The following is a 21,205-nucleotide window of genomic DNA, read 5'->3' on the forward strand; positions in this document are numbered from 1 at the left end:
GGTCAGCTTGTTCCCAGGACAGGAAAATAATCATCAGTTAACCCTGGGGCACATGCCCAAGCTCCCACTCGACCTCCTTGGGCAGGGTTACAGGACCAAAGTGAAACGCTGGAATCTCAGAACAACAAATAGTTTTTTTAGCATAAGTATGTTCCAAACATGGTGTGGGGCATACTTATACTACAAAAATTATCCTTTGTATGCCCGACATCCTAATTTATCTCCGCGTTCTGGTTTTGTTTTGTTTTATTGCTAAATCTGGCAACCCTCTACCCTTAGGGGCCTCAGAAGTGGGGGAGAGGGTTCTGCTGGCAGAAAAGGCCTAAAGAAGGAAGGGGAAGTGGTCAGTGTGTGTGTGTGTGTGTGTGTGTGTGTGTGTGTGTATGGGGGGGGGAGTAACTCAGTCAAAAAAGCTTCTAGCCCTCCAAGAAATGATATATTAATTTTTTAAAAAATCCTTTTCCAGAAAATTTCTACACTGGCTGCCTTCAACTGTTAATAGCCATGGGGTGGGGGGGAGGGGAAGGACACACACGCACGGACACCCACCCCATACAGTTCTAAATAAAGTCTGGAAGCACTTAGTATAAAGGTTTTCTAAAAGGATTTGATCTTCCATCTGGTAGCAGAGCTGTTAACACTGTTCCAGATATGCTCTGGAAGGATTTAAACAGGACAGGAGAACAAACAGATCGACAGGGGCCGAGCGAGTGCCCAGCCCGTTCCTAGTGTCATCCTGGAAAGGCCCCTTTTAGAAACTTCCGGAAGCCTGGAGCCTTTCTTTCGTTCCCCATCCTGTTCTCCCCCCTGGAAGGGGCCGCGTTTAGTGCACACATTCGGTCCGGCTTTGCTCCAAGGGGCTCCGGGCTCACGGTGCAGGAGCCGGGAGCGGGGGGCCGGGGCGTGGGACCACCTTTCCTCCTGCCACACGGCCACCAGTCACAGCAGAAACGCCAGGAGAGGAAAGGCGAGCCGAGCGTCCTTGGCCGAGGCACAGGCGCCGCTCCCGGACTGACCCGCCACTGCTGCCCCACGAGGCGGGGACTTGGCTGACATGCGTCACCGTCTGAGGCCGGGCTGGAGGGAAGGGAGAACCGGTTCCTGCCGCAAGCACCTGGTCCGGCCCGCAGCACACGGGAGGGCTGGGTGCGCCAGGCAGCCGGGTGCCCACGCCACCTCCCTGTGTCCCCACTGGGGCCCCGGCCTCGCCAGCGCCCCACGTCCAGGATGGGGGACGTCCAGGGTCTGCGGTGGAAGCCAGGCTCCTGGCTGCCTTGCACAGGATGGGACGGGGACAGGGAAGGGAAGGGGGTGGTGGCCTGGAGGGGGGGAGGGGGCAGGGAGGAGACGGAGCCCCCCTCCCGCCTGGTGCCCCTCACACCCGGATCTCATCCTCCTCCTCCTCGTCCATGAAGGAGAACTCCTTGTCCTGCTGCCGGGGCAGCGCGGCCCGGGCCCTGTCGGGCCCCCGCGAGGCGGGGCTGCGCTCCTCCAGGATGCCGGAGGTGCAGCTGGACAGGGAGCTGCTGTCCCGCGTGGTGTGGCTGCCCTCGCTGCGGGCCGAGCCGGGGCTGGGGGCCGCCGCCCAGCCCTCGTCCTGGGGCGGGTCCCGGCCCGACGCGCCTTCTTGCTGCCTTGCCCGTGGAGGGGCCGCCGATGCCAGGGCCGGGGGAGCCCGGAGGGTGCTGCCTGCGGGGTCCCCGTCACGGTAACCGCCGCCCTCCTCCTCGGGGTCCCACTCCTCCTTGTCCATGATGCTGAGGACGTCGCCCAGCATGGAGGGGCCCAGGTCAATGTGGAACGACATGACCGACTCAGCGTGCTTGAGCCCCAGGCTGGCCTTGGGCACCACGGGCAGCTCCGTCAGGTCCCCAAAGGCCTGCTCGTCGAGGAGGGGGTCGGGGGAGTGGAGCGCGGTGGCCCCGTTCCGCCGGGGTGCCAGCTCCCCCTCGCCCGCCTCCTCCTGGCCGCCCTCCCCGACACTCGTCTTCTTCACGGGGCTGGATGACAGGCTCTTGGGCAGCTTGCCGGAGCCCTTCTCGGCGGCCTCCTTCTCGTTCAGTTGCGGCAGGGACATGGCGTTCTTGACGAACAGAGCCGAGTCCCGCAGGGAGCCCAGCATGTCCCTCTGCTCCCGGTCCCCCCTGGTCACCGACTGCGACCGCTTGCTGCCCCGGAACTTCCGGGACAGGAGGCCGCGTTTGGAGGACGAGGAGGCGGCCTGCTCCTCCAGGGACTCGCCGTCCAGCTCGCCGGCCTTGCTGTTGAGGAAGGACGTGTCCCCGAAGGCGTCCCCCGCCCGGCCCACGTGCATGGTGTGCCGGAAGTCGCCCAAGGGGGCGCTGATCATCTCGGCCGTGAGGTCCACGCGGGAGCGGCGCTTGGAGTGCACCGAGCTCGACACCAGCTGCTTGAGGATGGGCATCTTGCCGGTGGGGGAGGGGGGCGGGGGGCGGGCCTCCCAAGGCGGCAGGCGGGTCGGGGGTCAGATGTGAAGTCCGGCGGGCATAGGGGGTGCCAAGGAGGAGATCATAGGGCTGCAAGAAGAGAACAGCAGGCAAAGGGTTAACCCGGGCTGGCCGCAGGGCAGCAAGCCCATCTACAGAGGGGCTGCTGCCCAAACCTCAGCTCTCCCACCAGAATGAAATACTGTGAAAGAAGCCACCGGTGGCCCAAGCCTGCCTGATTCTTCACGCGCAGGCACTCGGGTTAGGTAGCCATGTAGAGTTCAGGTAGCCACAGACACATTTTCCCCGAACCAGAGAGAAGGACGATCCTTCTTCCGAAGGACAGCATCTCCCCCGACCAGGATGCCACCAGCGTGAACACAACCACGTTTAAGGCGGTGGAGATGCACAGCCGGTTCCGTGTGGCAGTCTGGGAAAGAGCCTGGGTCCAGGACAGGACTCCCGCGGACAGCCGGGCTGGAGACACGTTCTAGGTTCTTCCTGCTGTCTGACCTCAATCCCCGTGGAGGCAGTGGACACCTCAACCTGAGTCATGGTCCTCTGACGAGGGAGAGAACAGGATGGGCTCCGGAGAGACGCTGCCCGGCACCTCCACGTATGTGGGCGGCCAGACTCGCTTTCTGAATCAGAACTGGGGCGGGGCCGCTGGGACCCACAAAACCAGCTCTCCAGCCTTCCAGTCCTTACTGGGTGTCCCGCAAACGAGGACCCCGCCTGCGACCTCTCCACCGTGGGGCCAAGCTCTTTGCTGGACACTCACCCTGTGTCTCCTAGGGATGAAGACTAGAAAATTCTGGTCTCTTGAATCATTAAGGGTGCAGGAGGAGGGCAGGGACTAGACGGCCCGGCCCCCGAGATCTGCCGACCCCGGGGGGACAGTTAACCGGAACTGAGGATCAGCGAGGGGGGCCCCGGAGAGCCTGGGGCATCTGAAAGCTCCAGGTACCACCCATATAGCTCCTGGCAAGCACCAAGTTGAGGTCGACCGTTGGAGACAAACCAGTCCTTTTCCCTCTGGAGGGACCTGCCCCAAAGGCTAAACCCAGCAAGGCAGGGCTGAGCAGGGCAGGAAGACGGACGGGATCCGACAAGGCGGGTGGGTAAGGGGTGTGATGGTGGCCGTAGTCTTGCCAACAAGACTTCATGGCGGGACCACTCTTCCCACTGCGAAGCGCGACCCGTGGGTGTCCCGCCGGTTTCTTCCTCACCCCCAGCTAGGCCACCACATCCCACCTGGCCCCCGGCGCCAGCCCAGCAGATCCCCGTTTCCCCTTCTGTCCCTCTCCAGACCGTTCTTCACCTTTTCTCTAAAACAAAAGCCATCCAGGACTCACCGGTGCAGACCCCTCGATCTGGCGACCCGTCCTTGCCTCCCTCCTTCCTCCACGCCACTGCTTGCCGCTCCCCTACCTTTGCTCTCTGTCCTAGCCCTCTCTCAGCTTCTGCCTCCTGGACTCCAGGACTGGACACATGCAGGTCCCTGCTGGCACACCCTGTCACCTGGCTCACTCAACGTCCTTCCGGGCTCGGCTGAGACGTCGCTTCTTCCGGGAAACCGTCCTTAGCCCGGGTGAACCCTCGCCCGGCCTCCCAGCCTCTGGATGTCCCAGGTGTCCCAGGCCACCTCGCCTCCGGCCTCCCAGCACTCTGGATGTCCCCTCTCCCGGCAGGCACCGGCTACATCGTTCTATTCCTGCCAGCTGGTTTGTAATGTGCCCACTGGACCCTGAGCTTCCAGAAGGTTCGGACGGGGCCGACTCACCACTGAATCCCATCTAGCAATGGGTCTTCAAAGACCTGTTGAAAGGCAACACCTCCGTCCTGCCTTCCCCCATCTCCCTTTCTGCTTCCCAGTCCAGGGGCCGCGCTGGCTTCCCTTCAGCCTCTAGCCGGCTCCAGGGTTCCCGGCCGGCCTGACCCCTGTGTCCTCCAAACACCCCCCACAGCATTCTCAGTCTTTGTCCAGCTGCTGACGCCCGGTCTGACGGCTCCCCAACCATCAAGTGCCACCCCCCAAACCCCGCCCCAGGCAGTCATGCGACTGTCACTCCAGCAAACAACGTTCTCTAGGACGGGAGGCAGGAGCCAGGCACGGGGCGCAGGTGACCTGGGCTGGGCTCAGAGCCGGGTGAGGACTCTCACTACCGCCAGTCAGCTCTCCCTCCTCCTCCCCTTCTTCCCACCAACCCTCAGGCGAGTTAGCTCTCCCCATCCCTAACCTGAACCCTCTTCTCCTGCCCACGCCCTGGGACCTAACCTCTGAACAATCAGACGCGGACCAGCTAGACCAAGGATTGGCCAGCATTTTCTATAAAGGACCACAGACTAAAGATCTCTGGCTTTGGGGAAGATACCGTCTTTCCAGTAGGACAGCAGCAACATACTGCATGGAAACAAAGGGTATGGCTGCGTCCCAATAAAACTTTATATATAAAGACAAGTTGTGGGCCAGATTTGGCCCATGGGTCCCGGTTTGCTGACTCCAACTACATGAGAAGTACTGGCCTCAGGGTTATCCCCTCGCCACACTGCCCAGGAGAGGGTCAGCATATGTGACCTTCTGGGTCTGCCATGGGCTCCCAGGCAAACCTTTGGGGGAAAAGCTCTCTTTGGCTAAAAAAGAGAAAGGGAGGCTGGGGTTGGTCTCAGACGTGTTAGGAACGGAAGGAAATCAAACCAGGTTTCTAATGAACGCTTGGTACCAGAGAATCCCTGAGCTTCTGCTGCCCCCAGGACACTGACGCAACAATGGGAAAGGCTCACGTGTTCAAACGGCCTGCATTCGAACTCCTGCCTCTAGTCACAGAATCTTGGGATCTCAAAGAGCTGGGAGGGAAGGGACACCCAGAGCAGCTCCAGAAAACAGGTGTCACTGAAGCAAAGTCACTCATCCAGGTTTCTGCCCCAAATGGCAGAGCTGGGCGAGAAGCTGGCCTCCTGGTCCAGTGCTCTGCTCCAGACCTTTCTCTGGCCTTTGGTGGGTAGCATCCTTTACCAGCTACCTTTACCAATTGGACACCTCTCCTTGCGTCTGGGCCAGGAGAGTCCAGAAAAAGGAGGAGCCTAGCTGCTTCCTCAAGAAAGTTCCTGATCGATCCGAGAGTGTCGACAACTTGAACCAGATAATTCTTTGTGGTGGGGGCCATCCTGCACATGGTAGGATGTTTCACAGCACCCTTGCCTCTACCCACTGAATCCCAGCAGCATCCCTCCCCAGGGGGGACAACCAAAATGTCTCCAGACATACCAAGTGTCCCCTGGGGGGGGGGTGCAAAATTGCCCCAGGTTGAGAACACAGCTAGGAAACTAAAGCTTATACTACTTACCAGATAAACAACAACAACAAAAAAAGGGGGTGGGGTGGGTGGGAGACAGGATAGGGGGCACAAAGGGTCAGAACTGTGGGAACACAAGACATGCACTTCCAGAGTTCAGGGTTTCATTGCAACAGTAGGAATCCCCAGACCCAGTAGGCAACTTGAAGCGCTGTGGTTTCCCGATGGGAAGTGCTCCTGACAGAGAAAGGGGAACCACACACGCAACCGCCAAGGGCTCAGCAGAACCCATGGAGTGGCTTGTGGCCACTCACAGGGACCTGGCATTCTGGCCACCAAGACTACAGGACAGGAGGGTCCCATCAAGCCATCAGCCCCCCTTCTATCCTGGAGGGTAAAACAAAGGAACAGGTAAGAGCGGCCAGCGGGGAAACCCACAGGCCAGGCCCGGGGCCCCAGCATCCTGCTGGGCCCTACACCCCCAGAAAGAAAGTAAAAGTCTGGCCGCTGCTGTGTGCTACTTATAGCCTCGCTCCCTGGGGGTGGGAATGAGGCTTTCCGGCTTATAAAACACCAAACCATCCCTCCAGCACCCAGCATGAAAGAGTCTGGAGAGAGCTGGGGTCTCTGTGGAGTCACCTGCCATCCCACTGCCTAGCAGTCCTGGGACGGGGCCAAGGTCTGGGTCTCTGGGATCCTAGAGCTCAGACTCGATGGGCCAGGCTTCAGGGCTGGTGAGAACCCTAAACTCTGAACAGAGAGCGATGTGGGGGTGAGGAGATGGAACACTGAGGTTACGGGCAAGCAGGTGGCCTGGGCCAGTCCTGGGGGCGGCAGGTCAGGAGGCCTGCGCTCCCACCCGGAAGGGGATCCTGCCAAAGAGAGCTGTGCCTTTGGCAGGGGGTGTTGCTAAGTGCCATGACTCAGCTCTGGGGATGTGGCTAAATAGGCTGCCCGACGACAGGGCGGCCACTCCCCACAGCCTGCCTGCCCGGGGCGGGGCACCACCACCCTGCCCCGAAGCCATAATTCCACTCTCCTGCCAGAGCAAAGGAAAAGGGAGCAGGGACTCACGGCTGTCCCTTACTCTCCCCAGCCTCTGATGGATCTAGATGCCTCTACCCTTTGGCCCCACCATCCCCAGAACCTTCCTTCAAGGCGGGAGCAACGGACCCTCCCTGGAAGGCCAGGCCCCTGGCTGGTTTACACCAATCACGCTCCCAGCTCAGCTCTGCTTCTGGGACCCCGGAGGACAGCGCCTGCCTGGACCCCTCACCCATCTTTCCTGGCATGTTGCACACAGAGCACTGGCCTCCCAGATCAGCCAGTCAAGCAGCAACCAGACAGACAGAAGGACAGGCTGGACCAGTGGGCTCCAAACACCCAAGCAGTGGCTGGCTCCTGGCAGCCGGGCCAAGGCAGGCGAGAGACCCAAGTTCTCCTGGGGCGGCAAGGCCGGCCTCCCACTCTCGCAGCTGACCCGCAGCTCACCCTGCTTCACGGCACGCATGCTTCTACGCCCACCGTACTGCCATTGCCACCGGAGGCGCCTCTCCATCAACTCCCCTGAGTTGTTCTAACGCCCATCCGGGGCCAGCCCCAAGCAACACGGTGGAAAGCAAGGGATGTTTGGTGAAAGACAACCTCAGTCATGGCTTGGGATGGCGACAGGAGGCCGTGTTCATTTCATTCATTCATTCATTCATATCCACCCATTTTCCCATACCTGTCTAGGCTCCGAAGACAGGACAGTGGAAATCTCAAGGCGGATAAGGCCCCGCCTTCCCGGGGGCAAGTCTGTAGTGAATATGGGTGGGTGGGGAACAGCGCTGCATACATGCAAGTAAGACAGTCAGTCTCTCAAGTGCTTGGCGTCAAGAAAGGGGAGCAAGTGTGGGTGTCACGGGCCTGGGGGAGGCCCCTCTGAGGAAGGGGCTCTGTGAGCTGAGAACTGAATGGTGGAAAGGGCCCAGGCAGGTCAAGAGCAATCCAGGGAGGGAACAGCACAAGCACGTCCCCAGGGGTGGGAAGAAGCTTGCGGAGCTTGAGGAACAGAACGGAAACCCAGGGGCCAAGGGCCAGGTCACACAGCCCCAGCCCCCTGAGGACCAGGTAGGAGTCTGGATGGCATTCTTGGTAGGAAAGGAAACAGATGGCAGTTCCCAAGCAGCACACGGTTGGTGCACAAGACGGCCGGCGCTGCAAGCCCAGGGCAGAGGATGGGGGCCAGGAGACGGATGCGGCTACGGAGACAGACGGAGGAGGGCACATGTGGGGCAGGGTTTGGAGTCAGTGACACCAGGAGTCGCTGAGGGCCCAGATGGGGGAAGAGAGGAAGGGCAGAATCAAAGACTCCAGGCCCCGGCCAAGCCCCAGAGGCCCTTTCCCCCCCAGCAGGTCTCACCTGCTGGGCTGCGGACCTTTCTCCCAGGGTGCAGCCAACACTCCACCACTAGGAAGAACTTAACTTTGCCCGAACAGGGGAGGCCTTCTGCCACACAGCCCCTGCCAGCCGGAGCGACACATGGAAGGGCCTTGTGCAAGTTCCGCGTAACACGGGCCACTCCTCTCCCTCCCTGAGAGGCTAGAGGCTCTGGCTTTTGAGGCCAGAGAGAGACTCGGTGCCTTCTGGAACATTCGGCAGCCTTCTCCTGCAAAGATAAGGAATCCCAGCGAAGGCACAAGACGGTTTAACTCCCAACGGTGGGACGGGGCTGACGGGCTGCTCAGTGAATGAACAGAACTGTGGACGCTTTGATCCACATTCTTACATAATGCGGGAGGAACCGCGGTGGGGGCGATGTTGTTATTTTAGCCGACTTTAGTACTATTTGGAATCTTTTACCTCCTTCACGCGCACTACGAAAAGCCCTCGTATTTGTAAGTGTGCTGTTTGCACCAGGAAATGAAGAAGCACGGTCTTAAAATAATCTGGGCCTGAACAGCGACAAAAAAAAAAAAAAGGCCCGGGATGGAAACATGAAATACCACCATTACCCACTCCTGTACCTCTTGCCTATCCATGTCAAATATCTCCTTAAAATCCCTGGGTATGGAGTGACCATACTCTCAGAGATGGTGAAGCCACATTAAGGGACTTAAGGGACACATGAAAGGACACATGAAGGGACTGCCCCCAAGTGTGGTCTTGGGGCAGGGGCAACTATGGCAGTTTCTTTAAATAATGGCTTTAAAATGATAATGATTTAGCAACTGCCCTGTGGAACGATTTCAAAGCAGGAAAAAAGCCACACACGCAGATATGCATAGAAGCCTTATTTAGAATCACGAAAGGCTGGAAACAACCTAACGGCCAGGAATAAGGAAAGGGGTGTGAGGAGTAGGTCCTAGTAACTCAAACGATTAACGTGCGAAAACCACGCTGCCACACGGGCAGCTGCTTCCCAAACGGCATTAAGGGGAAGGAGAAAACAGGCAGAGCTCAGGCTTGTTCATACACAGCATTCACACGTCTACACGGAGAAAGGCTTAAAGGGCACACAGGGAAACTGAGGAATTAAGTTAGGCTTGAGTGGAAAACAGGCAATTTTTTTTGTTTCCTTTGATGTGGTATGCTGTTTTAATAATAATAATAATAATAATAATAATAATAATAATAATAGGGGCGCCTGAGTGGCTCAGTTGGTTGAGCTTCCGTCCTGGGCTCAGGTCATGATCTCAAGGCTCGTGAGTTCGAACCCTGCATCAGGCTCTGTGCTGACAGCTCGGAGCCTGGAGCCTGCTTTGGATTCTGCGTCTCCCTCTCTCTCCGCCCCTCCCGCGCCCATGCTCTGTCTCTGTCTCTCTCTCTCTCTCTCTCTCTCTGAAAAATAAACAAAAAAAAAGTAAGAAAAAATAATAATCATAAAAATCCCAAAGCATCAACGGCTGATTAAGGAAAAGACATTAATTTCAAAACCAGCTTAAAACTGTCTGGTTCTCAGGGCCCAATACAAGGCACCGAGCTGGGGCTGGGTGAGGTGGGTCTCGGGTCCACTCTCTCTGCGCCAAAATCCCCCGCGGATGTGTGTTCTCTTTTCCTCCTCCCCCTCCCCCAAGCTAGACAGGTTGTATTCAAAGTCGTGGAGGAGAAAGTGGGCGACCTCCAGCAGCCTGGTGTCAGGGGAGACACGGAGATTAGGACTCTCCCGAAAGAGCTCGCTCCCCAACAGCTGCTTCCTGATGCTTGAGCCTCTTCAACTGAGGAGATGAAAGGTAACAATCGCCACCCCCCCACCGTCACCGTCACCGGAGACTGGCCAATTTCCAGTGTCACTAAAGCTCCAAGTTGGAGGCCAGCCTCCCACACAGGTGATCCCACAGTGGGACGCTATCTGAGATGCCCGGGGCAGGTGAAAGTTCTGCTTCTGCTGCTCCTACAGCCCTAAGCTCAGCTCTTCCGGTGGCTGCACGGGAGCAGAGAAAAGGCTGGGGTCACACAGGGCAACCAGCACCCCAGTGCTCCCCCCCAAACGGTGGACCACCAAGCCACGTGTGGAAACAGCAACACTGTCTAAATGACAGAGTCTGGTGTTTGACGCATGCCAGGCATTATCCTAGACCATGGGCCACTTGTGCCCCTCGCCCTGCAAGGAGGGTATCAAGATTGCCCCCCGTTTTACAGAAAGGGAAACTGAGGCTCAGACGGCGTGAGCCTCACCCGACAGATCACTCTCACATCTACTTAAATGGTGACTTCAGCCCACTTCTGATGGGCGTTGGACCCATGGTTTTCTGTACAAGGTGATGCCTCCTGGCCTATTCAGATGTTCCCAGCTGAGAATGTGCCCGTGGAAGACGGGGGTGGGTGGGTAGGACGGCATCGGGAGGCTGCTTATCCAACAGCCTTGGAACCAAGACTCATTGGGATGGACTCTCTGTCAGAGATCTGCTCTCAGGGCTGGCTCAGAAGCGCTCTTCCCTACTCAGGATCTCATTCCTGCTCCCTGCTCAGAGGAACCTCCCCGTGTTCTGATTCCCTGGGAAGGGGTGGGTGGGGGAAGAGACCAACCTGAAGCAGAAGCCAGGACTCCCCTGGCGTGTTTAGCAGCTCAGCACAAGGCCCCGCCTCCAACGTCCCTCCCTCCCGCTTCGCTCTAGTCCCCCTCATGTCTCAGTCCCCCTCGTGTCTCCTGGTAGTCCCAGCTGCCAAGAAGGAAGACCAGAACCAAGCTCCCTTCCTAAAACCTCCCAGGCTGGGGGCCCTGTATTTGCTCCATCACCCCTGCCTGCCTGCCCATCCAGACCAGGCTCACTGGCCCATGGATGCCACTGCCCAGCCCCATGTGGGCAGATCCCGCTTCCTGCTTCCTAGAAGAAAGGGAAAGTGAACAAGGGCCCAGTTTCAATACCTGCTTCCCAGAGCTGCAAGTTACCTGTGCACTTTCCCAGCTTTCCCTGCTGGGTGAGCCTGGCCCAGCTAATGAGGATGCGAGGCTCTTGGCCGGAGCAGGGCTCACAAGGCGAACCCCACGTACTCCACACCAGAACTTCTCAGTGACTCCTGCCTTCTGCTGCCTCTCTAGGGCTATTAAATTATTTACAGCTATACCGTTCGCAGCACCAGCCTCACGTGGCTACAGAGCACCTGAAATGCGGGGAGTCCGAATTCACACGTGCTAAGGGGCAAAACAGACAATGCACTTCAAAATGCAAAATAGCTCATCCTATTTTTCTATTGGTTCCATGTTAAAATGAGAATATTTTGAATATATTGGGTTAAATAATATATTAATTTCACCTATCTCTTTTCACTTTTTAAAATATAGTTATTGGGGCACCTGGGTGGCTCAGTTGGTTAAGCATCCCCAACTGTGGCTCAGGTCATGATCTCAGGGTTTGTGGGTTCCAGCCCCGCATCAGGCTCTGTGCTGACAGCTCAGAGCCTGGAGCCTGCTTCGGGTTCTGTGTCTCCCCCTCTCTCTGCCCCTCCCCTGCTCAGGCTCTGTCTCAAAAACAAACATTAAAAAAAAATAAAAAGATAATAAAATACAGTTATTCAAAATGGAAATGAAATCTGAAACTCGCAAACTGCTTCTACTGGCTAGTGCTGATTGAGGCATTTTCCCCTTTAGGACAAGGGCAGTACCTTCCACTGTAGGTAGATAGATAAAGCCAACCACTGTTCACCTTTGGGGGAAAATATTTACACGTTCATAAATAACGTCTGCGTTATTTTAATTTAAGTACTACATTCCAAAATTTTACATCCAGTGGGCCGCTAACGAATGCTAGGTTGTTTCCGTTTTATCCCAACGCTGTAACAAAAATCCTCTGGCTAAGTTTGCGCCAATCCTTATTTCCCGTCAAAAAGTAAGTTAAATTACTTGTTTCTTATTGTGAACTTGTTCTCCAGAAGGTTCTACACACCAAGCTGCAGTTCCAGCAACACAGGAATATAGTGTCTGATACCAGGGGCTGTATCTTCTTTAGTTGGAAACAACAAAAACACGACAATCAGCACACTCACAAACTTGTCATTTGTATCTCCTTAATTATAAGGGAGGATGAGCATTTAAAAAGTGCATCATCTGGGGCGCCTGGGTGGCTCAGTCGGCTAAGCGTCCGACTTCAGCTCAGGTCATGATCTCGCGGTCTGTGAGTTCGAGCCCCGCGTCGGGCTCTGTGCTGACCGCTCAGAGCCTGGAGCCTGTTTCAGATTCTGTGTCTCCCTCTCTCTCTGACCCTCCCCCGTTCATGCTCTGTCTCTCTCTGTCTCAAAAATAAATAAAACGTTAAAAAAAAATTAATAAATAAATAAATAATAAAAAAAATAGAAAGTGCATCATCGGCCTCTGTGTCTTTCTCTTGGGAATTGCTTGTCAAAGCCTTTCGCCCAATTCTCCGGGGAAGGGGCTTCACCTTTTCAATGGATTTGTAGGACTTTTTAAAATATTAAAGCAGTTAAAATTTTCTTACCATCCTACATACTTCTGTAAGTTTATCACGCACCCGTTTGCAGTTGGGTGATTTTGTCTTCTTTTCCAGAGTGCTCATTCTTATATAGTCAAATTTGTTTCGTGGTTTCTGGCTTTAACACTATGAAGCAAAGACCTTCTCCACTTTTCAGTTTATGAAAATATCCACTTCCTCTACAATACCAGGTAATATAATAATGAGCAACTACTCAGAGAGAAAAATACTGGAAGGAAATACAACAAAGTAAAGCTGCCTGTGGCTTATAAAATTGTGGGTTGTTTAAAATAGAAAAACGATTAAAATACAACAATGTTGTATGCACGTTACTGATTCCTTATAGGATTGTTATAAAATGTGGGTAAGGCATTAAAAGTTACCTTCACCAGATATTAAATTCTTTATTTACAGATACCCTTCCACTCGTGAATCTATCTTGGGACTCCCCTTTTTGTTTGCTGGTCTGCTGATTTCTAAACCAGGTCTACACTGCCACTTTGTAAAACGTTTTGAGCATCTAATAGGGGAATATCCCTACTTTAATTTTCTCCCTAAAGTTGCCTTGCATTGTTTCTAACGTTGTTCCTTTTCCAGACGGACTTTAAAAACGGTAAGTCCCAAAAGAAATCCTAGTGGGATTATGTTGGAATTGAAAGGACAGAAGAAATGAACTTGGGAAGAATGGACTTTATCACAACATCAAAGCTTCATAGCCATTTATTCAAATCTTTTGGATAATCTCCTTTATTAAATGTTCTAAGTCATACACATTCCTTGTGGTGTTTATCCCAGGTCATTCTGTGCCCTCTTGTCATTGTGAGTGGATTATGCTCCTCCCCCCTTTACCTAGCTGTATTTTCTGACTATTACAGCTGCTAAATGGGGACGCTAGTCTTTTCTTTTTTAATTTATATATATTTAATGTCCACGCTGCTAAACACACTTGACTATATACGAACCCACTTTTTCAACCCTAAGTTGTAGGAAATTCAAATTCGAATGAAGAATTTCTAAAATTTCGCATCCAAATAAAGATGTGCCGTAGGTGTTAAAAACACACTGGATTTCAAAGACTTTGTGTGATTAAGTAATGTAAAATGTCTTAATTTTTTATGATTATGTGGTGAAATGATCTCTTTTTGATGTGTACACTCGGGTTAAACAAAACATTAAAATTAATTCCGCCTGTCTTTAGTAAAAAAAAAAAAAAATTTTTAACATTTATTTATTTTTTGGGAGACAGAGACAGAGCATGAGCGGGAGAGGAGCAGAGAGAGAGGGAGACACAGAATCCAAAGCAGGCTCCAGGCTCTGAGCTGTCAGCACAGAGCCTGACGCGGGGCTTGAACCCTCGAACCATGAGATCATGACTTGAGCTGAAGTCGGACGCTTAACCGATTGAGCCACCCAGACGCCCGTCTTTAGTTTTTCAAACTGTGTCTACTGGAAAACTGAAAATTACGTATGCGGCTGGCACGGTACCTCCCTCTATTGGCAGCGCTGATCTAGAGGGATCTCCACTGATCATGCATAATGCTCACCACTGGATGCAGACATTCTCGTTCATTTCAGAGAATTGATAGTTTCTCACAGTTTATAAGAAAATGAAGCCAGTAACTTAGCCAGGCGAAGGTGCAGTAGGGAAAACACGCGACAGCTTAGAAAATCTACCCTTTGACTGCTGGAAAACACAGAAGCAGCTGTCTAGGCTTGTGACAGAACTGTAGCAGAGCCTGGGCTCTAAGGCTGGGGCTGAGGACCCCACTCTGGGAAGTGCTATCCCAGCTCCCACCTGTGGATCTCAGGTGGCCCATGTGTCACCGGAAGTATGAGAAAGGGAACTCACATTCACTGAGCTCTTCCTCTGCACCAAGCAGCTGCTCTATCTTGGCTAAACTGCTTTTTTCCCCCCAATTTTTTAAATGTTTTCTTTATTTTTGAGAGAAAGAGAGCGCGAGCCGGGAAGGGGCAGAGAGAGAGGGAGACACAGAATCCGAAGACAGGCTTCAGGCTCTGAGCTGTCAGCACAGAGCAGGACATGGTGCTTGAACTCACGAACCGTGAGATCATAACCTGAGCTGAAGTTGGACATTTAACTGACTGAGCCACCCAGGCGCCCCTGTTTGTTTTTTTTTTTTTTAACAACAAAACAAGTACTACCACTGTCCTGGTGTTCTTTCCCACCATCCAAGGGACTTATCATCCCCATCTTACAGATAAGAAAGCTGAGGCTAAGAGACACCAATGCTCCACCAAGTCACGTACTTGCGAAGAACAGGGCTGAGAGAAGAGTCTCAGGATCCGCCTGGTTCTGAGGTTCTTCCCACTGTGGTTCTTCCCACTCCACCGTAAGGTGTGCAGGGGAGGGTCCTAAGTATTGCTGGGGCCCCGGCCTCTGAGATCTGAAGGTTCTGGATGCATGCGCACGCACAGGATACACAGTTTTACATAGAATTCCAGGTTAAAATATTCCCAGCCTGGCCACTCCATTCTCCACCACCCCAGCGAAAAGTACAGATAAATCCTGGGAAAGACAGGGGCAGCTCCATCCTGCTGGCAACCGGCCATCCTCCCCACGGGGCTCCTTCACCTTGGTCTCTGTATCCACCTCCTTCCCGGTTCTGGACCGTGTGCTCTGGGCCAGGAGAGGGAGGCAGCGAAGGCAAGTGGGAGGGGGAAGGAGAAGGCCCCCCCCACCCGCCCCCAACCCGGGGGTGAAAACAGCTCCGGGGAAAGAAAGGGAAGGCGTGCCCTGTGACCCGACGACGGGAAGCCAGGAAGCCGCAAAGCCGCTCAGGAGTTGAAGGAGCCAAGAGCCAGTGACTCTGGGATATCAGCAACTTTGCTTGTTTACGGGACTCTTCCTGGAAGCTTGTGTTTCCCCCCAGCCTGCCTCGGGACACAAGCAGCGGCTGCCATCACAGGGGGAAGAGCCAGGAGAGGAGGAAGAGGTGCCTGGTGGGGACCCCCTCGGCCTGAGCACCCAGGACAGGTCTCCCCGAACCTGGGAGCGGCCCTGATGCTCCGCCCTCCAGCCCAGGCGCCTCACAAAGAAGCGGCTGGGCTTGAAATCAGACCTGCCAGGCCCTGTTTGGTTTCACTTCCCTTCTCCTGAGAGTCCACTGCTCAGCCGAGGAGTGGGGATCGAAAGACACTCGAGGCTCTCCAGAGGGTGGATCTGGACTCACTCCAGAGCGGGCTGGCAAATCTCCATCTTGGCCCTGCTGGAGCACGCAGGGTGGAGGCGGAGAGCACGGACCCTGGAGCCAGACTCCCCACCGCGGCCCGGCCACACTGGGCACGTTACACGTGCCTCAGTTTCCCCACACGCTTTCAAAGGGATTGGTGCCATTATGTACTTCCTAGCATTGCCATAAGGATTAAATAAGCTCGTGTAAGCAAGGCCCTCAGCGCAACAAGAGGCGAGCACTCACGTATTTGCTGTGAAGATGCTGTAATGTGCTCTCTCTCTCAGTGGATGCCCTATGCCCATGCCTCGAAAGGTAGGAGGAAAGTTCCAGCATCCCCAGCGACACTCTGGCCAAGTTCAAAGACATCTACCTCCGGAGCCACCTGATGATACCCAATCCAAAAGGCTCCAGAGCTGACCCTTTTCAAGTCCTTAGGGGGGGGTCCCCAGGATGAAGTGTTGCAGGAGGAGGGGTCCTCCCAGCTTCTGAAGCCCAGAGATAGACTGCAGTCCCCACAGGCCGTGGATCGAGCCATCCAAGACTTGGCTCCGCTCCCCCTCTCCCTTCCTGACCTTTCACGATCCAGGATGAAGAGTCTGGCTTCTCTGGGACCAGACTTAAACTCTTGCCGATTTCAGCCTGATACAGGGGTGGGGGTGTGAGGCGAAGGTGGGATAAAAGAAACGCCTGCCGCTCCTCTCTAGGATGAGGGCCGGATAACTGAGGAATCTGGGGCACTGTGGGCGCCAGCGACAAATAATGCACAAAACCTCCACACGCTCCACCCCCCAATAAAATGCTCCCTGGTTCTCTGGACCCAATCCAACCCTCACTAAGGTACAGAAGCTATAGTGGAGTCCAGAGAAGCCTCCTTTTGTGTTCTCCCAGCCAGGGGCGCTAGTCCCCCTTTGATGCTCAAGGGCGATATTCTAAGGCATAAAGAAGGCTTGCAGGGAGTGGACCCCTGGGGGAACAGACAAAGGAGGGGCAGGGAACAGAAGCCGGGACACAGAGCTTCCGTGGTCACCCTGGGAAGATCTGGAAGCTGGGGTCTGCAGCCCACATTTGGCCGCTGCAAAAATGGCACGATTCTGAGCAGACCTGGCCGAGCGAGACGCTGTCCCTGAGTATACACTCAGGGGTGTTTCTTGCCCTGGAACGGCTGCCTTTCAGAGGCCCCCCGCTCCTGGGATGAAGGAAAGAGGGGGAAATGCCAGCAGGGCAGCTCAGTCTCTGTGGAAGCCTTCCTTCACGAATGTGCCCCACACTGCCCTTGCCTGACCCCGAAGGGAGACCCTTCCCCAGCTCGGGAGGCGGAGTGGAGACTTCCGGTGCCCCTGTTCCTGGAAAAGGAGGGGTCTGGATGCCAGCGCTTGCCACCCTGGCATGGAGCCCCAAGCTGCAAGCCGGCAGTGCCTGGGGGAGACTCTGATGTACGTTTCTGGAAGGAAGCTCAAGGCTCCACAAGAGGCGTATTTTCAGCCGGAGCTTCGAGGACACACTGAGTGGGAATGTGGGAAACTAATAGCTTAGACTTCCTTCGCGATACTCTGCGAGCGAGCGAGGAAGGACCACATCCAGCCACACACCCGCACCCACACACACCCACACGTCCCTCCAGGTGTGACCATCCAGTTCCTCCAGAGAGGGTTGGCATGGGTCTGTCTCCGCCCCCCCGAACATCCCAGAAGTCTTCCCCAGAGCAAGCCCTGCAGGACCCTCTGCCAGCTGGCTCCAAGGTTTGGTTCCTTTTCCCAAGGTTGAGGAAAAGCCTTCAGTGCATAGGTCAGAAGACCAAAGCTGGGGTCAGCCCTCTCTCAGCTTCCAGGGCAAGATTGCACAACCCCTGTTCCTCCGCCCCCAAGCCTTATCTCTGGCATCAACCCGGATCCTGTTCCTCCAAGGGACAGACTCCACCCTCCCCACCTAGGGCAAAGGAAGCTGGAGACAGGCAGAAATTCTCAGCTCTCTATTCCCACCCCAGAGAAGGGGAGAGTGACGGCGAGAGAGGGGGTGAGAGGGGGTGAGAGGGAGAGAGAGGGAAAGAGAGGACACAGAAAACAAGCAAGCCTGGCCAATATCAAACACCTTGCTGGCCACACCTGGGCACGGCCTGTCCTGGCCACAGAAATCAATCAACCACTCCAAAGGCGGAGGGGGTTGGAATCCCTGAACCAGAGCCAATCTGAGGCCCTGTTGGGAAAGCGCCTGACTTGTCAAGAAGGGTCTAAGATTCCTCTCCCAGGACGACATCTGTTGGGGCGGAGAAATCCTCCCAGCCCCACTTTGTAGATAAGGCTCTCATTTGCTTGGGGCTCCCTGGGCTCCGGTCTTGTGAGGGCTGGACATTCAGTCTCCAAGAGGCAGGAGGACAGAAGTAGATCCGGGTTTGCACATCCACTTGGGATAAGCATCAGTGGGTGGGCATGTGTAAGGAAGAAAGGAAGGGAAAAAAAGAAGGGTCGAGAGAGGAAAAGGCAGATAAAGGACGCCAATAAAGGATGGAATGTTCCAAGTAGAGGCCTGAGCGAAGCAGTTTAACGGGGGTCTGTGAGCTCAGGGGGACATCAGAGGGGTTGAGATTCACCCCAAACCATCGCGTCTTGGGTGCAGACTCCCTTGATCACACCAGCCCGCTCCCTGCCCCTGTGTGGGTCACCAGAACCCCTGGGAAGACCAGAACCCACTGGGATATCTCCCAAGGTTCACTGAAGCCCCAGTTGTGGGAAGGAGCAGCTGTCCTCCAGGAGTGGTGGGCCAAAGTCCACATTTGGAGGAGATGAACCACACTAATCAGTAGTCACATGGGCAGCTCACACAGGGCAGCTGATAAAAGGTGGAGCCCACATGGCACCCCCCCCCCCCACTCCTGGCAGGCTCCTAGCTACCACACAGGGCCGGAGCCTCACCAGACTCCCCAGAACACCCCATTATTGCTCCGGGAGTCTTGGAGCCACCTAGAGGCCTGGATGGGCCCAGCCTGGGTCCAGAAAACTCCCCATTCCTGGGGAAAATCCACAGCTCAGTTCCCCCTTCCTTTGTGCCCTTTGTTCTCTTAAAATTCAGTCCATCCTGCTGGTGGTCCCCTCCTCCACCCCAGCCTCAGAAAGGGGGCGGAGGCGGCGGGGAGTTATTAGAAACCCAGACTGTTGGAAGAAGTTGCATTGCAGGAGGCCCTCCTGTAACTGGGCCCCTCATTGTTTACGCCGGCTGCATGGGGAAAGCTTTCTCTGGTCCAGATGGCTGCTGGGGTAAGGAAGACGGAGATCATCCCTCCAGCACCACGCACCCTCTAGAGAAGAGCCAGCAGGCTTCAGCAGCTAGGGGACCCTGTCCCCATTCAACTGCTCGGATACACACGAGCAAAGAATAGGCGCCGAGGATGCAGCTGAGGGCGTGGGAGCCAGTCAGATTGCAAAGGGTGAACAGAAAAGAAAAAGCATTGTATTTCCCCTCCATTCTCTCAGGGAGAGAAAGAAAACTTCCAAAGCCCAGGCTGCAGTATCTCTACGGGAAACACCAGGAATCTGGTTTGAGTTAACAGAGAGCACCCCTCCCCCAGACACACACACACACACACACACACACACACACACACACACACACACACACGGCTCAGTCCTCTCCCAGGAAGCCCGCCCAGCCGCAGCCCTCCAGCCCCGGCTCCAGGTTCCCGCCCGGCTCTCCCCGTCCGGCACTCACCGGCGGCGGCCCGGGCCGCAGGGTAGCTGGTGGAGGACGCACCCGGGGCAGGGGCAGTTTTGTACTCCCGGCTGGGGGCGCTCCAGGGAGGGGGCGGAGCCAGAGACGGCCGACCGCAGCTCCACCGCCCCAAGCGGGCGATTAAATCATTAACCGACCGCTCGCGGCCGGCGGCCACGCCAGGAGCGCTCTGCCCCAGGCGCACCCGGCGCGCCGATCCCGCGCGTGGCCCCCTCCCAGAGCCGCTAGCTCGGCTGCGCCCCACCCCGCCGGGAGGCACCGCGTCCGCTCCCGCCTCTGCCTCTCCCGCCTCGGCCTCCAGGTCTCCCGAGGAGGCGGGCGGGGCCGGAGCCCGGCTTGGCGGGGGGGGGGGGGGGTGGGGGCGGCGGCGGCGGCTGGAAGGAGGTTGTATTTGTTTCCTCGGCCGTTCCCTTCCAGGCAGCTCCTTCCTTCTTTCCTCCCTCGCCGGGTGACACTGGGTGGCGTGTGCTGCAGCGTGTGTACGAGAGCGAGCGCGTGTGTGCACGCCTCCGCCACTACACGCGAAGAATTCGGTTTCTATTCACGGAGAACTCCGTGCGCACACACGCCCCCCTCGCGGAGACTGCGGGCGGCTCGCCGCGATTGTTGTGCCCCTGCCCATCCCGGCGCACGCCCCATTCCCGGGCCAGCGGGCGGACCTTTAAAGCCGGGGACGACCCCCGCCCCGGTCCCACCCGCCCCAGCAGCGCCCTGGGCCGGACGCCGAATCCCGGTCTGGAGAGAGGAAATCGAGGCAGAACGCGGTTTTCCCGGCTCTCGGCCACCCCCTCCTCCCCAAAGCCCGCTCGGCTCGGCTCGGACACGGGGTGCGCGGCTCCGGGTCCCAAGCACCCGGGCCGCCCCGCGCGCGCCCCGGCCCAGCCCTTCCACCCGGGGCCGGGCGCAGGAGTGGGGGTCTCTGAGCCCTCCTCCCCGCCCCTCGGCCCCCTGTCGCGGCGTCTTCCACGCTCTCCGCCCCCACCGGGGGCCTCGAGCCACCCCCCACCCCCAGACCGAACCCACCCAGGCCTCGCAGGGCGCGGGCTGCTGGTCGCCTACCTGGGTCCCCAGAGACGCGAGCGCCGGACCGGCGCGGCTGCGCTGTCCCCTCCGTGGGCTCTGCGCGGCGCCGGGGCTGGAGGCCCATGTCAGCGCCGGCGTCCGTTTCCCTCCGGCCCTCGGGCTCGCTGGGCGGTGAGCCGCTCGGACACTCCCCTTCCAGGCTCCTCCCGCGCCCTCCCTCCCGCGCCCTCGGCGCTGAAGTCACGGCGCCGCCTCAACCAATGGCGGCTGGGAACTCTCGCCCGGCCGCTCGGCCTCCTCGGTTCAAATCTGCGAGTCTGAGGCTGTCGGGGCTCCTCCAGGTGGGGCGGCCCGGGCGTGGAGGCCCACCGGGACCCGGACCGGTGGGGTCCCGAGGGCCCCAGCGGTGACCAGGAACCAGTACCCCCCCCCCCCCCCACCCTGCCCCCAACCTCCCGGGCCCGGCCCCGACGGGAGAAGGGAACCCGGGGTCTGCGTCCCCCGGGCCGTGGATTCGTCCCCGACCCTAACTGGAAACGAGAGGGGCGGGAAGGAGCCGGCCCGCCAGCCCCGTAGAGGGTGTCAGAGGGGTTTGGGCGGGGTGACCTGG

The 21,205-nt window shown here is 56.8% G+C and overlaps 1 protein-coding gene across 5 annotated transcripts; it reads right to left on the bottom strand.

The window, feature by feature from the left end:
• Positions 1–505: 505 nt before the first annotated feature.
• Positions 506–20,788, bottom strand: CDC42EP4 (CDC42 effector protein 4). Of its 5 annotated transcripts, none has more exons than XM_027047827.2 (2): positions 20,632–20,788; positions 506–2,537 (listed from the first exon to the last, which is right to left on the bottom strand). In XM_027047827.2, exon 2 carries the CDS (start codon positions 2,423–2,425, stop codon positions 1,376–1,378), a length of 1,050 nt encoding a protein of 349 aa, XP_026903628.1. In that variant the 5' UTR covers positions 2,426–2,537; positions 20,632–20,788; the 3' UTR covers positions 506–1,375. The 5 variants fall into 5 exon arrangements, with proteins under 5 accessions (XP_026903628.1, XP_026903629.1, XP_026903631.1 ...); XM_027047828.2 differs by lacking the exon at positions 20,632–20,788 and adding an exon at positions 19,552–20,370; XM_027047830.2 differs by lacking the exon at positions 20,632–20,788 and adding an exon at positions 4,231–4,474.
• Between the last annotated feature and the right edge of the window lie 417 nt (positions 20,789–21,205).

This window comes from Acinonyx jubatus, chromosome E1 (genome assembly GCF_027475565.1).
Source record: "Acinonyx jubatus isolate Ajub_Pintada_27869175 chromosome E1, VMU_Ajub_asm_v1.0, whole genome shotgun sequence".
Taxonomy (NCBI): domain Eukaryota; kingdom Metazoa; phylum Chordata; class Mammalia; order Carnivora; family Felidae; genus Acinonyx; species Acinonyx jubatus.